Source organism: Silurus meridionalis, chromosome 14 (genome assembly GCF_014805685.1).
Source record: "Silurus meridionalis isolate SWU-2019-XX chromosome 14, ASM1480568v1, whole genome shotgun sequence".
Classification (NCBI taxonomy): Eukaryota; Metazoa; Chordata; class Actinopteri; order Siluriformes; family Siluridae; genus Silurus; species Silurus meridionalis.
Genome location: NC_060897.1, coordinates 20,974,717 through 20,991,047, shown reverse-complemented (window position 1 = coordinate 20,991,047; position 16,331 = coordinate 20,974,717). Strand labels below are relative to the sequence as shown.

Here is a 16,331-nt window from a genome sequence, read left to right as displayed (position 1 = left end):
AGTGCAGACACGCATGGATGGAAATTGTAGGGATGGGACCAGAGGAATAGAAAATAATAATTTATACCGCGTTATGGCAACACGTTCAAGGCCTACACAAGGGTTGAGAACGAAATGTTCCTGTTTTTATTTTGATAAAGCGATTTAGAGCTTAACGTAAGAGTCATGATGAGGAGAGACGCAGCGTTTCGACTCACGCAGACCGAAGGGTAATCAGACAGACGTGAGCTCACGCTTCATTTCCCCCGAGTTATACCGCTGTTCTTTATATTTCAAATTAAAAAACGAGTGACTGCTTTCTGTTGGAGTTTAATGAACAATATGATCATCAGAAATGAATAGAAAATGAGGACCGTGTCTCGTAGAATATGTGTGTGTGTGTGTGTGTGTGTGTGTGTGTGTGTGTGTGTAAGAAAGCTTCAGACAGATGGTGTAATGGTAAACAGCTGTATTGTGCAAGATCGGTTCAAGCAGGGATTACTTAAGTCTGCGTAGTACTGGTATACATCATACATTTATTAGTGAACAACCCTCTCAATTCAGCCACAACAATTAAAAAAAATATGATTGCACTACTCGGTAAAGCAGAACTAGCAACTTTTCATTTAAAAAAAGTACAAATCTTAAAAATTTTCAATCAGTATACAGACGTGTATATAATAATACACTATACCTAGTTATGTGTTAAATGCTACAAACAATATGATTCAAATGGAATGAAAATTATAGCATTAAGAACCATTTCGTATGTATATGTATATATACGTGTGTGTGTATACATATATACATTATATATACACACACACAAACATATATATATTAGCTTTTTAAATTTTTTTGCTTTTTTTTTCTTCCAAATACAAACATGGCAAAAATGAGGTAACTGTAAATGTGCAAGTACCAAAGCAAATAAAAAATTAATCATAAACCAACTCCAACACATAACAGGTGTGGCCCCACCTGTTGGTGGCCCCAGGGGAGGGGAGGGGAGGGGTGGTGGTGTTGGTGATGCGACTGGTGGAAATGTGGGGGGTGGCAAGGCTCCGGAGTGGCCCAGACGCCCCCTACAGGCGAGTATTAGGAGAGTAAACACGAGCCCACAGCAAGAAAAAAAAAAAAAAAAAGAAATATATATATATTGGTAAACAATCAGTGGCATCTACAGAGCAATCAACAAATCACAAGTCCTAAAGAATCGGAGCTGCTTATTGGAACACAACTGCACCACACAAGCTGTGAGATTATTTATTAATCAGGATCACAGAAAGACTACAAGATTCTATGTATTCGTATGTGTAATTCATTTTCTTTTTTCTTTTCTTCTCCAGTACAGGTAACACTGAGGTTTAAGGAATCAGATTATTGTGAAAATTTGCTTATAAATCTAAATAAGAGTACAGTATAAACAGCCGTCAGGTCCCTCCCACTCCACCCCCCCTCCCAAAAAAAAGCTAAAATGCTTACGTATATGGCAGCTGACTTTTTTTTATTTTATCATTATTTTTTTAACCGTAACATTTACAGATAGTGCTTGTTTAAGGTTAAAGACCCTATGGCAGGTACATAGTAAGATTTGGTGAGAGCAAGACGAACTCTTTTTTTTCTTCTTTTTTTTCCAGTCTCCTTCAATACACGTAAATTTTTATTTATTTTTAATATTCGTTTAAGGCAGATGCACTTGATGTGATCGCGCGGGCAGTAAAATACGCGGCGTCGCGCGCAAAACAGTTAACCATTAACAGTAAAAAAAAAAAAAAAATTCTCAGTCCAAGAAAAAAAAAAAAAAAAAAAAAAAACCCCTGTTTGCTCTTAACTGATCGTTTTTAGGGGCGACTACTAGCACGGCATGCTGTAAAGATTACGTGAAAAGTCAAGAGTTGTAGCGCGCGCGCACGCACGCGCACACACTCACGCATACACTATTGCATTCCGGTACATGTGAATGGAGCGGCAGACATCTAGCACCGTTTCACTATATGGCTTTCAGTGATCGAGTATTTATTTATTTTTTTCAGGCAAGTCAGTTTTTCAGTCGCTGAGGCAACAGCAGAAGCACGAATGTATTCGAGAGGCAAAATTTTTTTTTTCTAAAACAAAACAAAAACACGGCCTTCACCGTCCACACCAAGCCGAGCTCGCGAAATGATGATCGGTTTGAGCGCTTCGTCTCGCGCGGTTCTGTGCAGTACGATGCATGGCAGTTTTTTAGCTGAGCCAGAAATCCCCCAGAACCCGAAGCCAACTATAATAATAATAAAATTAATAATAATAAACAAAGAGTAAAACCAGCCGGGATCTGGTTAAGACACGCATGCATACTGTGCACGAGTAAATATTCGCCCACACGTCTATATATTTTTTTTAATATTTATATTTTTATATATATATATATATATATATCCCCACCCCCATGCCAAAAATTTTTAAAAAAAAAAATCAAATGGTTCAGGTATGATAATGCGCTTGGCCGTTTTTCTCTTTTTATATCTATAATTTTTTTTTCTGATATTTTTTCTTCACAAGTACAAAAAAACCCCAAACACGAACATTTTTGAGGAACACTCGAAAAATTGGTCGCTGTGACACGTTGCCTATTCTTTCATATTTTGCTCTTTTTCTTTCTTTATTATTTTTTTTGAAGTCTCTCTTCTTTCTTTGCATGCCGGTCTCGGTGTAATAGTAGTATTATTATTATTAAATACGGTTAAAAGGATTACACGTAAAATATGCACGGCCTGAGGAAAACTGAGAAAATTGTTCAAATCGATCCGTCAATCATTTCATCCCCCGTCTGCCTGTTTTCCTTTTTATTTTGAAACTGAGAGGCCCTGAGAATATTTTTGTCTTTTTTCTTCTTTTTTTTTTTTTTTACTTTTCTCCAAAATATATGGTCAGTGAACGGATATGTATACACATTAATATCAAAAGTGTGGTTTAAATTTATCACAATGGCTTTTTTTAACCTGGTGAGCATCAGACTCGCATGCTAAAAAAAAAAAAAAAAAAAAAGAATTAAAAAAAAACACAATGTCGTCTTTTTTTTTTTTTTACCCATAAAGCGAGTCTGCTTAGAACTGCTACTCAGTGTACACAAGGAAGCAAGAATATATAGATATTTATATTTATAGAGATCATATATATTTGTGTCCTATAATCAGTATAGCGAGAGAAAAAAAAAAAAAAACACCCTTTCATCCCTGTGTTTTTTTTTTTCTATGCAGAGCGAACCGAGAGCTGAGCAGGTTGTACAGTGCATTTTCTAAACAACGACCTTATTTTTTTTGTTTGTATTTTTTTCCTTTTTGAATCGTGGTATCACTACAGTCAGCTGGCACACACAAGCAGAGTCGACGAGACGCTATGGGGCGTTTCCCCCCCCCACATTCTTTTGTCTCAATACAAGACGGCAATTGGATGCTATGCGTACGATGCTTCGTCTTTTACGTCACTTCACATTGCTACCGTGGCCCCGCCCCCCCACGCAAAAAAAAAACAAAAAAACAAAACAAAAGCACGCACCGCACCAAAGATACACCGTGCTAGTGCTCTGCCCCTCAATCCTGAAGATAAAGCCAATAAATAACACCAGTATTTAAAAAAAAAAAAAAAAACACTACAGAGATTTTTTTTTTGTTTGTTTGTTTACGACTAGTTTGTGCTTGTCAACGTCTTGAAGAAGGCAGAGCTGTATCCTTGGAGAGTGTATTGAATTATTGAATATTTGGCTCACAGATGAGGAAAAGCCCGGTCCTCCTCCGAAAAAAAAACCCAAAACTAAAAAAGGCTTCATTCAGGACACTCATTGCACATATTGCTTTCTGCAAAAGGGACACTGTTTTTCCCCCCCGAAGTCAGTTTTTTTTTGGACGTCAGGTGGAAGTGAAATTCCCTTCGCCGCTGTCCCGCTGAACCGGCGCGTGAAATGCAGCAAGAAGCTCGTCGAGTCAGAAAGTATTGCTAACCTAAAAACAACAGTCCATGAGAAACCATCCAGGAGAGATTGAGGACGAGAGGGTGCGAACATAGCGAAGGAACGATGGAGGGATGAAGGGATGAAGAAAGAGAGGAGGGCTTCCCCGAGCAGTACAGCCAAGGTTTGGTGGGCGGCCCGAGGTCACAGGTCCTCGTCCTTGTGACCGTTTCCAGTGCAGCAACAGTGCAAAAACTCCACAGCGATGAGGCCCAGGAGCAGACATGTTCACACACACACACACACACACACACACACACACGTGTCCTGTTTAGTCTGCGTTACTTTTTTTTTTTTGCCGTTCACGCTCACGTTAGCGAAGCTGGGAAAGAGCTATTGAGATCGATCGATACATTATTGCAGAACGTACATTATTAACAAGTCACTTCAGCCCGTCGCCTGTACAAACACATGCAGCTAATGAGCAGGCGACGCTTTTCTCCCCCCCCCTAAAGACAGTGGAATGGACCAACCTCGTTTCACCCCCCACCCTGATTAAGCAATCGTCTAACCCGCTCCCAGGCTTCCCCATTCTCAACACCGCTAAAAGCACAAATTATTTCTAAGCGAACAGCGAGAACACGTTCGACCGTGTAAACAGATGCCAACACCACACAGGTTAATCTTTGGAATCGGCGAAAAATACAGGAAAGAAAAAAAAAAAACAGGGGGCGAGGGATGAAAACGAGAATTCGGTGGGAGTTTTTGCCGGGCTAGAAGGAGGCAGAAGCACAGCGGAGGTCTAACACAATCCGTACATCTTCGAAGATTGCTTATTGGTCGAGTGTTTATAAAGGGGAGGGGTTTCCGAGTGTGTAGGAGATGCTTCTACGTTTTGCTGGATGGCACAGGCGGGGTGAGGGGGGGTGTTTGTTGTTGTTTTTTTTTTTTGAGGGGGGGGGGGTTGCGCACATGTATTATGTGTGTGAGAGTGTGTGTGTGCACCCGCTCCCACCACACACTCCAAGGTTTGTGCTGTTTTATCCAGTGAAGGACGACGGAGGCCCCGGACTCACTCCACGTCACGGTGAACTTCGGAAGCGTCCGCGCGGCAGATCGGACAGGTGCGGTTGGTCTGCGGAGGACAACAAGCGCGCAATCGTTTACACACTCGCACAAATAGAAGCGCGTACGTTCAGGCGTGAGTGCTGTAAGCCACTTACCTTTAACCACTTGTCCACGCACTTGGCGTGAAACTCGTGATTACAGGGTAATACTCGAAGTAGCTGCCTTGATTCGAAATCGCTAAAGCACACGACGCACCTGTAACGGGACGCAGAGGGAAAAAAATGACTACGCCGTAAAAATCGCGTACTTCCTGCTGCTGAAGGCGAGACCGCCCACTTACAGGGTCTGTTCTGATTGGTGTTTTTCCGAGTTAAACCTGTAGGACGGAAGCTGTTCGATGTCGGCTTTCGTCAGTCCTCTGGGTTTGGCTTCTCCGAGTCGCTCCGCGAGGTTCAGTAACGCCTGCATGGGGAAAAAACACCCGTTAGGCGCGTGCTCCTCATCCCCAAAATACAAGCGTTATCGTTTCTATGGTAGCGTCTTGGGGACACTTTGTTTGCATGCTGTAATAAGATTCGGGGGTCCGGTGTGTTAACGCTTTATAAGAGGAAGGACTTACTTCGTAATTCTCCATCTCCACGTCGTCCACGTCCAGGTCCAAACTGATAGCAGGACCCACAGCAGTCGGGGGTACAGGAAGCATCGAGCTGTAAAGACAGACATGCCACAGGACAAACGTTACCCCTGAAACACTACGTTCAACAAGCCCACAAGACTAGAAGATTTTAATGCCTACTTGGTTGGCATCATGCCCTCTACACTCCACACGGAGAGCAAAATCAATTAGATCTCGCCTCTGTGTGTGCAAACATCGATATACGCTTTGCTAGGGCATAAAGAGTGTTACTATTCCACTCGAGAAGAACCTAAAGGCATTTGCACAAGTCTATTATACATAAATCTACAAAGTCCATTAATATAACTGGTAAAGACTCTTACAGGAAGTAAGGGAGGAAGCCGGGGTAGTAGGGCGGAGGAGGGGGCGGAGGAGGCAGTGGCTGTTGTAAGCGATACCTCTGGCCACTCCCACGTCTGGGCAGCATGTGTGGATACGGCTGCGGGGACACACAAGACATGTGGATACAAGCTGACGTGTGCACGTGATGAAAAAAATAACAACGCGGCATTGTCTCGGAAATATCTTTCCAGACTCTTGAAACGAGGGTCCTCGCAGCAAGACACGTTAATAAAAACCTACTGAGGCACACTGAGGTATGTGAGAATTTCCTCACTCACCACCGCAAAGGGCAGCTCCTGGTGTAGCGGTTCCTGGGGCAGGTGGTACTGCAGGGGCACGGAGGGGGGCATGGCTGCTGGTGGGTGATGAGCCGCAGGGTACGAGAACGTTCCCAAATGGTGCTGCTCTCCTCTCAGGTCCACCTCGTTCTCCACTCTTTGCAGAGGCTGAGGAAAGACGTGCGACGGACACGTTTGTCCACTAAGAATTTTGATATATATTAAAAAAAAAAGTGAACAGAGATCGAATTAAGACGAGGCAAGAGACTCGCCCCGGTGAGGGCCCTACCATGCGCGGATGCTGAGGCTGCAGGGGGATGAAGTGGCTGAGTGGCCCCAGTGGCTGATGAGGCGCCACCGGAGGGCTCGTGTGCAGAAGAAAAGGCTCGCTGGAGATCAGAGGCGGAAAGGCCTGGTAAGACACAGGTAAGGGCACGGTGCACCCCTGGATTAGCTGCAGAGACACAAATAAACACTGGCGTTTTCATCAACGAACTAAAGGACACTTCACTCAACTCTACTGTGGAGACTAAACAAGGGGTGGTTTCGATTTGGATCTACCCCATGACTTTGTACTGGGGTATAAGAAGAAAGATTAGGGTCAAATTCACCCCTTGACCTTGTGCTGGATTAAACTTTGGGTTCTGCGGTGAAGGGGCACTCGGTTTTATCTCACACTGAAACATTTCTACATCGTTTTACAGCTTCTATCTTTGATTATGTCTCAAGATGCAGATGAGCTTTTTCTGAAATCCATCCATGAAATTCATCACAATACACAACACGAGGGTGGAAGCTGCCATGTCGACAAAACAGATGCAATGAATTAAGCGGATGACTGGCTAAAAACAACGCACACACAGTGGCTGTAATGATGCTCCGGCCTATAAGCGTTAAAGGAACTGTTTGACCGAAACGCCACCGAAGGAACGAAGGCCGGTGGCGACCCGGTGTTAATATTCGTTTCTCCCTTTTTGGTTAAACAGTTCTTTTAAGTGGACGTTAAAGCTGGAGCGGAGTGGGATGCGCGCTCTACACAGACGGCACTGACGCTTCCGGCTCTTCCTTGTTCAAACTCACAGGAGGAGGAAGGCAGCAGAGCAGAGAGAGCTGTCCGCTGAACATTACCGAGCATGCTGGGAGCTGCTGCGCGTTGCATGCCGGGATCGGCTGGCCCGTGTGCATTGGGAAGCCGTGGGTCGTCACCGTGGTAACTGTGTAAGAGATCGGAACGGATCCTTGGTGCATCTTTGGGAGGGGGGGAAAACGAGAATGTGATTTAGAATCAGAATATACATTAAATCTCACACACACACACACACACACACACACACAATACTACTCTCCAGGGCAGAGTCGTCTTCTGTTCGACAAGTTTTTTTAGTAATAATAATATCGGTTGGACAGACGACAAGTGGAAAAGGTCCCCACGCCAGAGACGTGTTCCAAAAAACCAAACCGAACACCTCACTGTCATCAACACGGTTCACATCACAAAGACAAGAACTGCAAGAGAACATCCAGGATAGACTCCTGAGCCTACTTGTTCATGAAGGTCCACCATGATGGAGGTCTGCTGCGGTGGATGTGTGGATGGGTGGAGCATGCGGGGCGGCACGCCGGCTTGGCTGTACTGCCTCGCCTCCTCTACAGGAACGGCTTGGCTCTGCTGCTGCTGCGGGAATGAGGCGTGGGGAAAATTCTCATCCTGCCGCAGGGAAGCGTGCACAGCCGCTCGGTCTCGCTGCCCCCACTGCCAGCGCCCTGGAGGACTACAGAAACAGACTGTAAGCACATCTGCAAATATTTGCACATGGTGGACAAACAAGGACACAATTTCAAAGTGAATAATAAAAAAAAAAAAACAAGACATGTTGATGAGCCTATTGTTCTCTGGCCTCACCTTTCACAGCTACGACCCTCAAGGTAGACTTGGTGTAAGTGAAGGAATCAGTAAAACCAACCACTATCTGCTCCATATTATTTCTTTCTGCTTCGTCTCTGAGGTTTGTTTTCAATACATCCTATTTCTCATTCTCCTGCTCCCTGATTCACTGTTGTTGCCAATCCAACGGCATGGTGCCGTGACCCGATTGGCTCATTAACACCGTTAGCATCAAAATAAATAGAATGCGATACAAAAAAGTTTGTCAGAGCAAAAAGTCCCACCTTCTCCTGAGGTGCACGGGCGCGTTGCAAGGACCCCCGATGAAGCTCCTATGGTTTAAGGGGGCTGTTGGCGGCCGCCTATTCACAGATATTTCCCATGGTCGCATTGGGGACGTTGTGAAGAACGAGTCGCAGCCGCGGGTGGGGGAGCACTGCTGCTCGAGGCGCTCCGGTCCGGCGGCCTCAGATTCTCTTCAGCTCTGGTAGAGACACACAAGCTGAAAGGGTTGGGCAGACACTTTTGGAAAAAACAACCCCCTCCCCCAAAGCACGCAGCAGTTTCTACTATTTCTAACTGACCACTTTTGGTTCACAGTGTAGCCTGAAGTAGTCCTGGTTGCCAGGAACAGAACCTGATTTTGCAGTTTTCTGCTGCTGTAGCTGACCAGCGTTGGGGTTTGACGTATGGTGCGTTCTAAAATGCTTTTCTGTCTACAAAATCGGTTGCCTATAATGAGAACCTAAATGAGGGACTAGTGAGGGAACAGCGTTTATAGCTCCTATAACATTTGTGACAATTAGATTACAAGCTCATACTGGAATATAATGCAGAGCACCAAGGCACAGCAAACGTTTCTTTCCCCAGGCATGAACACTTAAACGCTCGGCCTATTGTGCAATAAAGTAAACATACTTAACATTGTGTAGAACATCACTGTTGTATAGGAAACCACTGTCAGGGTTTTCTTAGGTATGATTGAGACAAAACTCATTCCTTCTAAGTGCAAACATGGTTGCTTTTTCTGATTCTGATGTCGCAATTCATGTGGTATATTACATACATGAGCAGACAATAAACGCTCAATCATACCTAAGAAAACTCAGACAGTGGTTTCCTATAGAACAATGATGTTCTACACAATGTTCGGTAATTATGTGCACCTGTAAGACATGTACAGACCACCGTGTTATACTGCAACGTAGGGCTTGAAGATCTGGATGAAGTAGAGCAAGATCATTCCTGTGGGAGACGGGTTGCCTTGGATTCATTATTACTAAATCAGGATTTAGTGTGAATCCTACACCGTATAAAATACTGACACGAAAGATTATATACAGACCACGTGACGTATTGAAGCGTGTATACTCAACTACAGCTTTCATTTGTTCAATATATAATTAATCAATTCTTTTTAAACTGAAATGTTTCATGCATCGTTAAAAAACAGATATGTTACAGGCGTGGGAACGTCCAAGTGCACCCTTTTTGAATTAGAGTCGACTCATCGGGACATTCCTCCACAGTGACGTGTGAGACGCTTTCAACGTTCAGCCGTGAAACCGTACTGACGCTGCGGTTGTGTTTTTTCTTTCTCTCTCAACTTATTTATCAAGATTTTGAGCAGTCTGATCAGCACACCTCAACAAAAAAACTGTAATAAATAGACATTCGGTAGCACCCAGACGAAGACGTGTTCACTTTTTAAGCCTGGTTCCTCTCAAGGTCTCTTTCTCTTAAAGTTTGAGAGTTTTCTATTCCAGTGTCACTTCTACTGTGTCTTTAGGACCAAACTATAGGAAGTAAACTCATTCATATTTTATGATTATTATGAGATTATTTATCTCCATAAAGCTGTTTTGGGACAATGATCAACATGCTATACAAATAAAACTAAACGATGAGGGGAAAATACTCAATTCCTTTAGTTTGGGTCCAATAAAAAAGTGTATGCAGGTAAAAATAGCAAAAGAAATTCATGAATTAGTGAACAATCGAATGTATGACGTCATTCATTGACTATTTTTCTAGCATGCTTGTCTTATTTTTCAATCGACACCAAAAATTAATGCAGTATATAATATAGTACATAAGTACTAATGAACTTTAGAGCGATCAGTCGAGGTGTTTTGTATTATACCGCGCATGCGCAGAATAAAAACGTGCACTCAACAAAGATGCATACTTAATCAAAATAGTAAACACAATAGAAAAAAATAAATCACTGGGATAGAATTGTTGGATTAAAAGATTTAATGCGGATTTAGAATCTGAATTTGGGTTTAATTAATTATTTGGGGCTGATTATTTTGTGCTATGGAGGGAAGCAGCACCATGTGCTCAGAGACAAAGCAAAACAACAAAGAGGAGTGTAGTCTCGCGCGCGCACACACACACACACACACACACACAATCCAACCTGTGCACAAAAATCTCCCACTATTAAACTAATTCAGATCGCAAAAACACGTGTCTGAAACGTGTCTAAGAGGGGCACGTGTGGTGTTGTGAATCTAAAGAGCGAGCACAAAGGAGCACATGGGGCTTGGTTTTTGTTGTTAGCTTCCTGAGCTAGCTTAGCTCCAAGGCACAGCAAAAAAAAGAATAACCGAGGGAATACACGTGAAACGTGAGGGCCACGGTTTTAGGACGTGATCTTTATTTGGCGTGAAAAAAAAAGACCGGAAAGGAAGCAGCTGATGCTGAAGTTACTGCTGCTGCTGCTGTTGTTGTTGTTCATGCAAACTAGCTGAACCCAAACAGGAAACGCAGGGCTTTAGCCGTGCGCGAGCGCGCTACGTGCAAATAATAGATTCCCCCAAAACAAAAATCAATTTTAAAAAATGTAACGAGATTAAAATTTATATTTTAAGGAGGTTATTCTTTATCTTAGAAACGGTAATACCTCGTGTATATATATATTTAAAGAATCCTTCATACTGCAGGAGATGCTAGGTTTAGGCTTAGCATAGCTTACTTGTTTCCTGGCGGGTTCCGACTTCCGACGTTTCTGATCCGCGAACCAGGCTTATTTTATTATTTTTGCACAAATATTTGCAGTTTATTCGATTTTTTTAAAGCGAAAGATAACTCGTATGCATGCTTGGTTGTTGTTTCCTCCTCCTCCTCCTCCTCCTTCTTCTTCTTCTTCTTCGTCGTCGTCTCCGCTTTCTATCCTTCACTCCGTCCCGCTTTCAGCTTGTTGATTGGCGCTCCTGGTTTTGCATTTATTTTATTTATCTGTCCTCAAATACTAGTTTACTGTAGATCGGTTTTAAACACGGAACTCTGCTGCAACAACGTCTAATTCCCGAGCATGTCCACTGAGCATGTTGTCGTTGTGTCGCTTGCTTGCGTCCCCCACTGGCGATGACGTCATCCGCCTGACGTAGCCACGCCCCTTCTGTCTCTCCATTCCCCCGTAATCATCCGACACACAACACATCAGGAGAAGGTCAGCCAGAAGAATTTCATCTTCTAAAAATACATCGTCTGCACTGGTTACTTATGGATAAAACGAGTCCATAAAAAAATATCTTTGGCTCCTGGTTCCTGGTGCCATGATCAGGATGCCTCACTGAAGGTGCAATAGCTTCTATAAAACCAGTTGCAAACAAAGCTACAAAACATCAGCAGTCCTCCACCATATCACTGTAAAATGGCAAATCAAGGCAGTCACTAAAATCACTGGATCCTCCGTGGAGATTGTAGAGAGCACCGAATTCCTTGGTGTTCATCCGGCGGAGAACTTTGACCTGGTCACTCAACACCAGCTCCATCACCAAGAAAACGCAGCAGCACCTCTACTTCCTGAGAAGGCTGAGAAAAGCTTATTCCCCCCCCATCCTGACCACATTTTACAGAGGAACCATTGAGAGCATCCTGAGCAGCTGGATCACTGCCGGGTTGGGGAACACCGTCTCGGATTGCAAGACCATAGAGACGATAGTGAGGACAGCCGAGAAGATCATCTGAGTCTCTCTCCTCTCTATAACGGACATTTACACTATACGCTGTATCTTCAAAGGTAGTTGCATTGTGGACGACCCCACACACCCCTCACTCACTCTTCACCCCACACCCCCAACTCACTCTTCACCCCACACACCCCTCACTCTTCACCTTCGCACACCCCTCACTCACTCTTCACCCCTCTACCATCAGGGAAGCAGTTATGAAGCATTCTGGGCCTCACATCCAGACCATCCAAAGCCATCAGTCTTTTCAACACACAGGACTGAACTGGAACTAAAACTCTCTCACACACACACACACACACACACACACACACACACACACACACACTGTGTGTTTCTGAGCTGCTGCAAATCTGAACTCAAACACACACTCTATAAAGTTCTATAACGTCCTCCTGTGCACATAACAAGCTTCATAAGACATGTTTTGTCGAGGCTGAAGTGGAAAAACCTGACCTCAACCCCAAACCTCTTCACCTGACATCAGCACCTGATCTCATGCTCTTGTAGCTGAATGGACACAAATCTCCACACCCACACCGCAAAATCTAGTGAAAGAACCAAAGAGCTTATTATTATCATAAATGTTGATTTCACTAAATGTGAAATTGGCCTTTTTTAATTAGCACATATTAGTATGATATATAACCTGATTGGTGGCGGTAAATAGCCATCAAACATTTTCTTTTGAGTGTAAAGATGTAAAAGCCAAAAAAAAAAAAGCCCCCCCTTCTGGTATATATCTAATAGTGCATAAAATGTATACAGTAACAGTCGCGATCATTTTGCAGCTATTTACTTAATTATAGGCCATTAAGCATTTATTAAATGTCCAAAAAATAAAAGACGAGTGATTGAATAGAACTGAACTGAGAAAACACGAAGGGAATGTTTACACAGGGTGAAATGCAGAAGTTCCTCATGTTCTTTGTTCTTTATGTAACTAATTTAGAAATCACTCATTACTTCTAATCAGTCAGTCGATGTGAACTCTCTCAGGCAGGCAGAACCTTTTCATCAAATAGATGACACAGCATTTTCTGGTCAGCTCTAAGAGCATTGGCTTTAGCAACAATAACTAATCACGGTCATTTATTCATGATGTATATTACATGAACACCATTAACAAGCTTGCTGTGGTTAGAAGACCATCCTGCTCTGCAATTCATAACTTTTTGAAACCTTTATTAGGGAGATTTTTCGTTTTTATCGACATGCGATCACTTCCAGCGCTTCTTTGGAGGGTCCTCCTGTCGTGCCGCCTCGTACACACACACCCAAGATTGAATAATACAAAAAAAGGAACAGCAGCAATGCAAATTGGACCTCAGCGTTCTGCTAAAACATCAATCCATCAACATCGTGGAAAAAACATCAACCCTATTAACCAGCACGGTACTGATGTAACTCATAATACATGCAGTTTGATGATATTTCTCATAGCAGATTAGTGGTGAGGAGGTCGTGAGGTCAAATTCCATGTCGTTATGGTGAGTGGACATTCATAAAAGGACCTTCTAGTGTCAGCCCTATATTTCAGTTTGTTTTCCACCACAAAAAGTCTTCATTAGGGGATGAAAACTCTTCCTTTTGTTTTATTGAAACTTTTAACTTCTGGAAAACTTTTCCAAAGTTGTTACACATGTATGCGTGATCGTCACGAGTTAACTCGCGATTAACCGCAACTCAATCGCACATTTTTCTCCGTTTTAAATGTACCTTAAATGAATACTTTTCAAGTTTTGAATCCTCTAATTAACATGGACGAATATTGATGCTTTATGCAAATTATTAGTAAAACCAGACTCAACATAGAGCGTGGAGACAAAATATTCTTGCAAATGTTTTACGTTTTAAATGACGTAAATCATCAGGACACCAAATAGAACTTTTCCTATGTTTCCACACGGACGGTTTTGATTGCCGGACGTGTGCTTTATTTGAAACTTGGCACATCAGTAAAACGAATGTTTGGTGATTAAAAACAGATTTTACGGTGGAGTTTATTTTTTGGTTTTTATATCTGATTAAAGAAAGGATGTCATCAATGAATGTGTCACGTTGCAGGTTTTAATTTCGCCTCTTTTATATTTATTTATTTATATATTTTTTAAAATAAACAGAAATGCATCAATCGTGCGTTTATAAAATTAGTGCCGTTAAAATTAATCTGCGCTAACGCGTTAGTAAAGTGATGCCCTAATATGCTTTACTGTTTTTTTCACTATAATAAAATGAACTGTATTGTATGGTAACGTAAATGTCACAGCTCAAAGCTCAGACTTCACATTTCTTAGTTATTACCATCACACAAAATGCACATGTACATCGGGGGTTGAAGGAACTGACAAAGAAATATTGTTTTCGTCTCATGATCGAATGTTTCTACCATTTTAGGCCGTCGTCTTTATAATATACTATTAATACAATCATTTCACAAGTTTGTCTGAAATGTTTACTTGTTATAACAGTGTTTGAATGCGTTTAATGAGTGTGAGAACATCACATAATGAACACATTCACACTTCACAGCAGAAGTTATATAATCCTACACATGCTTTGTGTTGGAAATCTTTTGGACCAGAAAATGAGGCAATTGATTGTGTAAAATGTAGACTTGAAAAATAGTAGAAGTAGACTTGAAAAAAAAATTTTTTTTTTGAGGATGAAAGAACTGTGATAAGTCCATCACAAGCAAACCATCAATCCTACATCCTGTTTAGAAAGTGACGTCACCTATTGCTTTAGCCTACTAAGCTGACAATAGTAATAAGTGCTATTATTATTATTATTTTTTTATTTTTTTATTATTATTATTATTATTATTATTATTATTGTTATTATTACTTCATTAATTTTTTTAAATAAATAAATTTAAAAAAATCGAATCTGCTGTTTGACTGGAAACAGAAACGTGCCGTGTTGCATTTAAACAGTAAACCAGACTATATAGGGCGCACAATTGATGACGTCTGAATGCTATGCTGTGAAGTGCACTTATGTAGGGAACATGGAACCGTTTGGGATTCGGCCACCAGTTACGTAAAGCTTTGCGCCAATTGACCAGCCGGCGAAAAAAAAAAAAAGAAAAAAAAAAAAGAGAGAGATGTGAGATTTTTTTCGGATTTATTTAAAGAAATATATTTTTAAAATCTGAATTTAAATCTGAATTCATTCGATTATTTTATTATAATAATAAAAACAGGGGCATGTATTCATTTGTATTTATTTCTGCAAAACTATGCGGGATATTAGAGCTAAATAACATTTAGTTCATTCTTTCTTTTTTTTTTTTTTTTTTTTGGGACACCAATACATATAAGGGCATTTTAAAGGATATAATCAGAGATGATGTGCATCGTTGTGCAAAATAAAATAATAATAATAAAACAGCAGAATATCAGAATAAAATCTATTCCTGATATAATCCTAATAAAATCCCTCCAGACTGAAGCAGAAGGTCATGTGAGCTCTATGCATCCATCCATAAACCCAAGTAGGGCGCATCTTCATGCACTTCCATTCCAGTCTGATGTGTAAACACTGGAAGAAACCAGAGGAGCTCTCCAAAGGCGAAAACACACACACACACACACACACACAGCGCGCGTGCAAACATCTAAAATCAAAGCCTACCTGATGGTTAATTTGCATGGATTTCACTCCCTGGTCCCATCTCTCATCCACACACACTGAAACATTCAGCACTGAAAGGTAGAACCTGGAGGCGCATCAGGACAATCAAAGCAGATCTGAGTGTGTGTGTGTGTGTGAGAGAGAGGAGGAGAGAGAGGAGGAAAGAGAGAGAGATGTCATGTTTCTCTGTGCTGTAATTTCAGAAACAATACAAAGCTGGACTCCTGATCAAACATCCTCCCTCATGAGATTTGCTGTTATGATTTCAGGGATGAGAACCAACTCCTGTATGGAGCAGATTTTAGAAGAAGCTCTGGAGATTTTTCTGTGTGCTTTTTGTTTTACCGTAATGACTGTAGTCGTTCTGCCAAATGTCCCAGTCCTCCTTCACCGCATCTCAGTATGCCCTCATTGACCCTGCCCTCCATCATCTTAAAGCAATAGTCCAGTGTTTTTCAATGGGGAGAAAAATAAAAAAACAAAGAAAAAGAAGGCAGATAAATAAAGAGTATAAACCATATAAAATATAGAAAGATATATATAAGAAAAAAGGTAT

The 16,331-nt window shown here is 41.8% G+C and overlaps 1 protein-coding gene across 6 annotated transcripts; it reads right to left on the bottom strand.

Moving 5' to 3' along the window:
* Positions 1 to 495: 495 nt before the first annotated feature.
* On the bottom strand, positions 496 to 16,151 carry rnf44 (ring finger protein 44). 6 transcript variants are annotated; one of them, XM_046866986.1, is made up of 11 exons: positions 15,776 to 16,151; positions 8,444 to 8,643; positions 7,818 to 8,046; positions 7,355 to 7,522; positions 6,564 to 6,728; positions 6,275 to 6,442; positions 5,978 to 6,093; positions 5,598 to 5,685; positions 5,319 to 5,440; positions 5,134 to 5,233; positions 496 to 5,045 (listed from the first exon to the last, which is right to left on the bottom strand). In XM_046866986.1, exons 2-11 carry the CDS (start codon positions 8,548 to 8,550, stop codon positions 4,983 to 4,985), a joined length of 1,326 nt encoding a protein of 441 aa, XP_046722942.1. In that variant the 5' UTR covers positions 8,551 to 8,643; positions 15,776 to 16,151; the 3' UTR covers positions 496 to 4,982. The 6 variants fall into 6 exon arrangements, with proteins under 6 accessions (XP_046722942.1, XP_046722941.1, XP_046722943.1 ...); XM_046866985.1 differs by lacking the exon at positions 15,776 to 16,151 and adding an exon at positions 11,140 to 11,550; XM_046866987.1 differs by lacking the exon at positions 15,776 to 16,151 and adding an exon at positions 11,140 to 11,550 and having other exon boundaries at positions 6,564 to 6,686.
* Positions 16,152 to 16,331: the final 180 nt, after the last annotated feature.

Bases quoted from the DNA above. Each gene is read 5' to 3' on its own strand.
- rnf44 (XM_046866986.1), bottom strand. From the start codon at position 8,550: ATGCGACCATGGGAAATATCTGTGAATAGGCGGCCGCCAACAGCCCCC. The intron at 6,443-6,563 runs GTAGGGCCCTCA...GTCTTTCCTCAG, and splicing joins AGCCTCAGCATCCGCGCATG to CCTCTGCAAAGAGTGGAGAA. The intron at 5,686-5,977 runs GTAAGAGTCTTT...CTGTCTTTACAG, and splicing joins GGCTTCCTCCCTTACTTCCT to CTCGATGCTTCCTGTACCCC.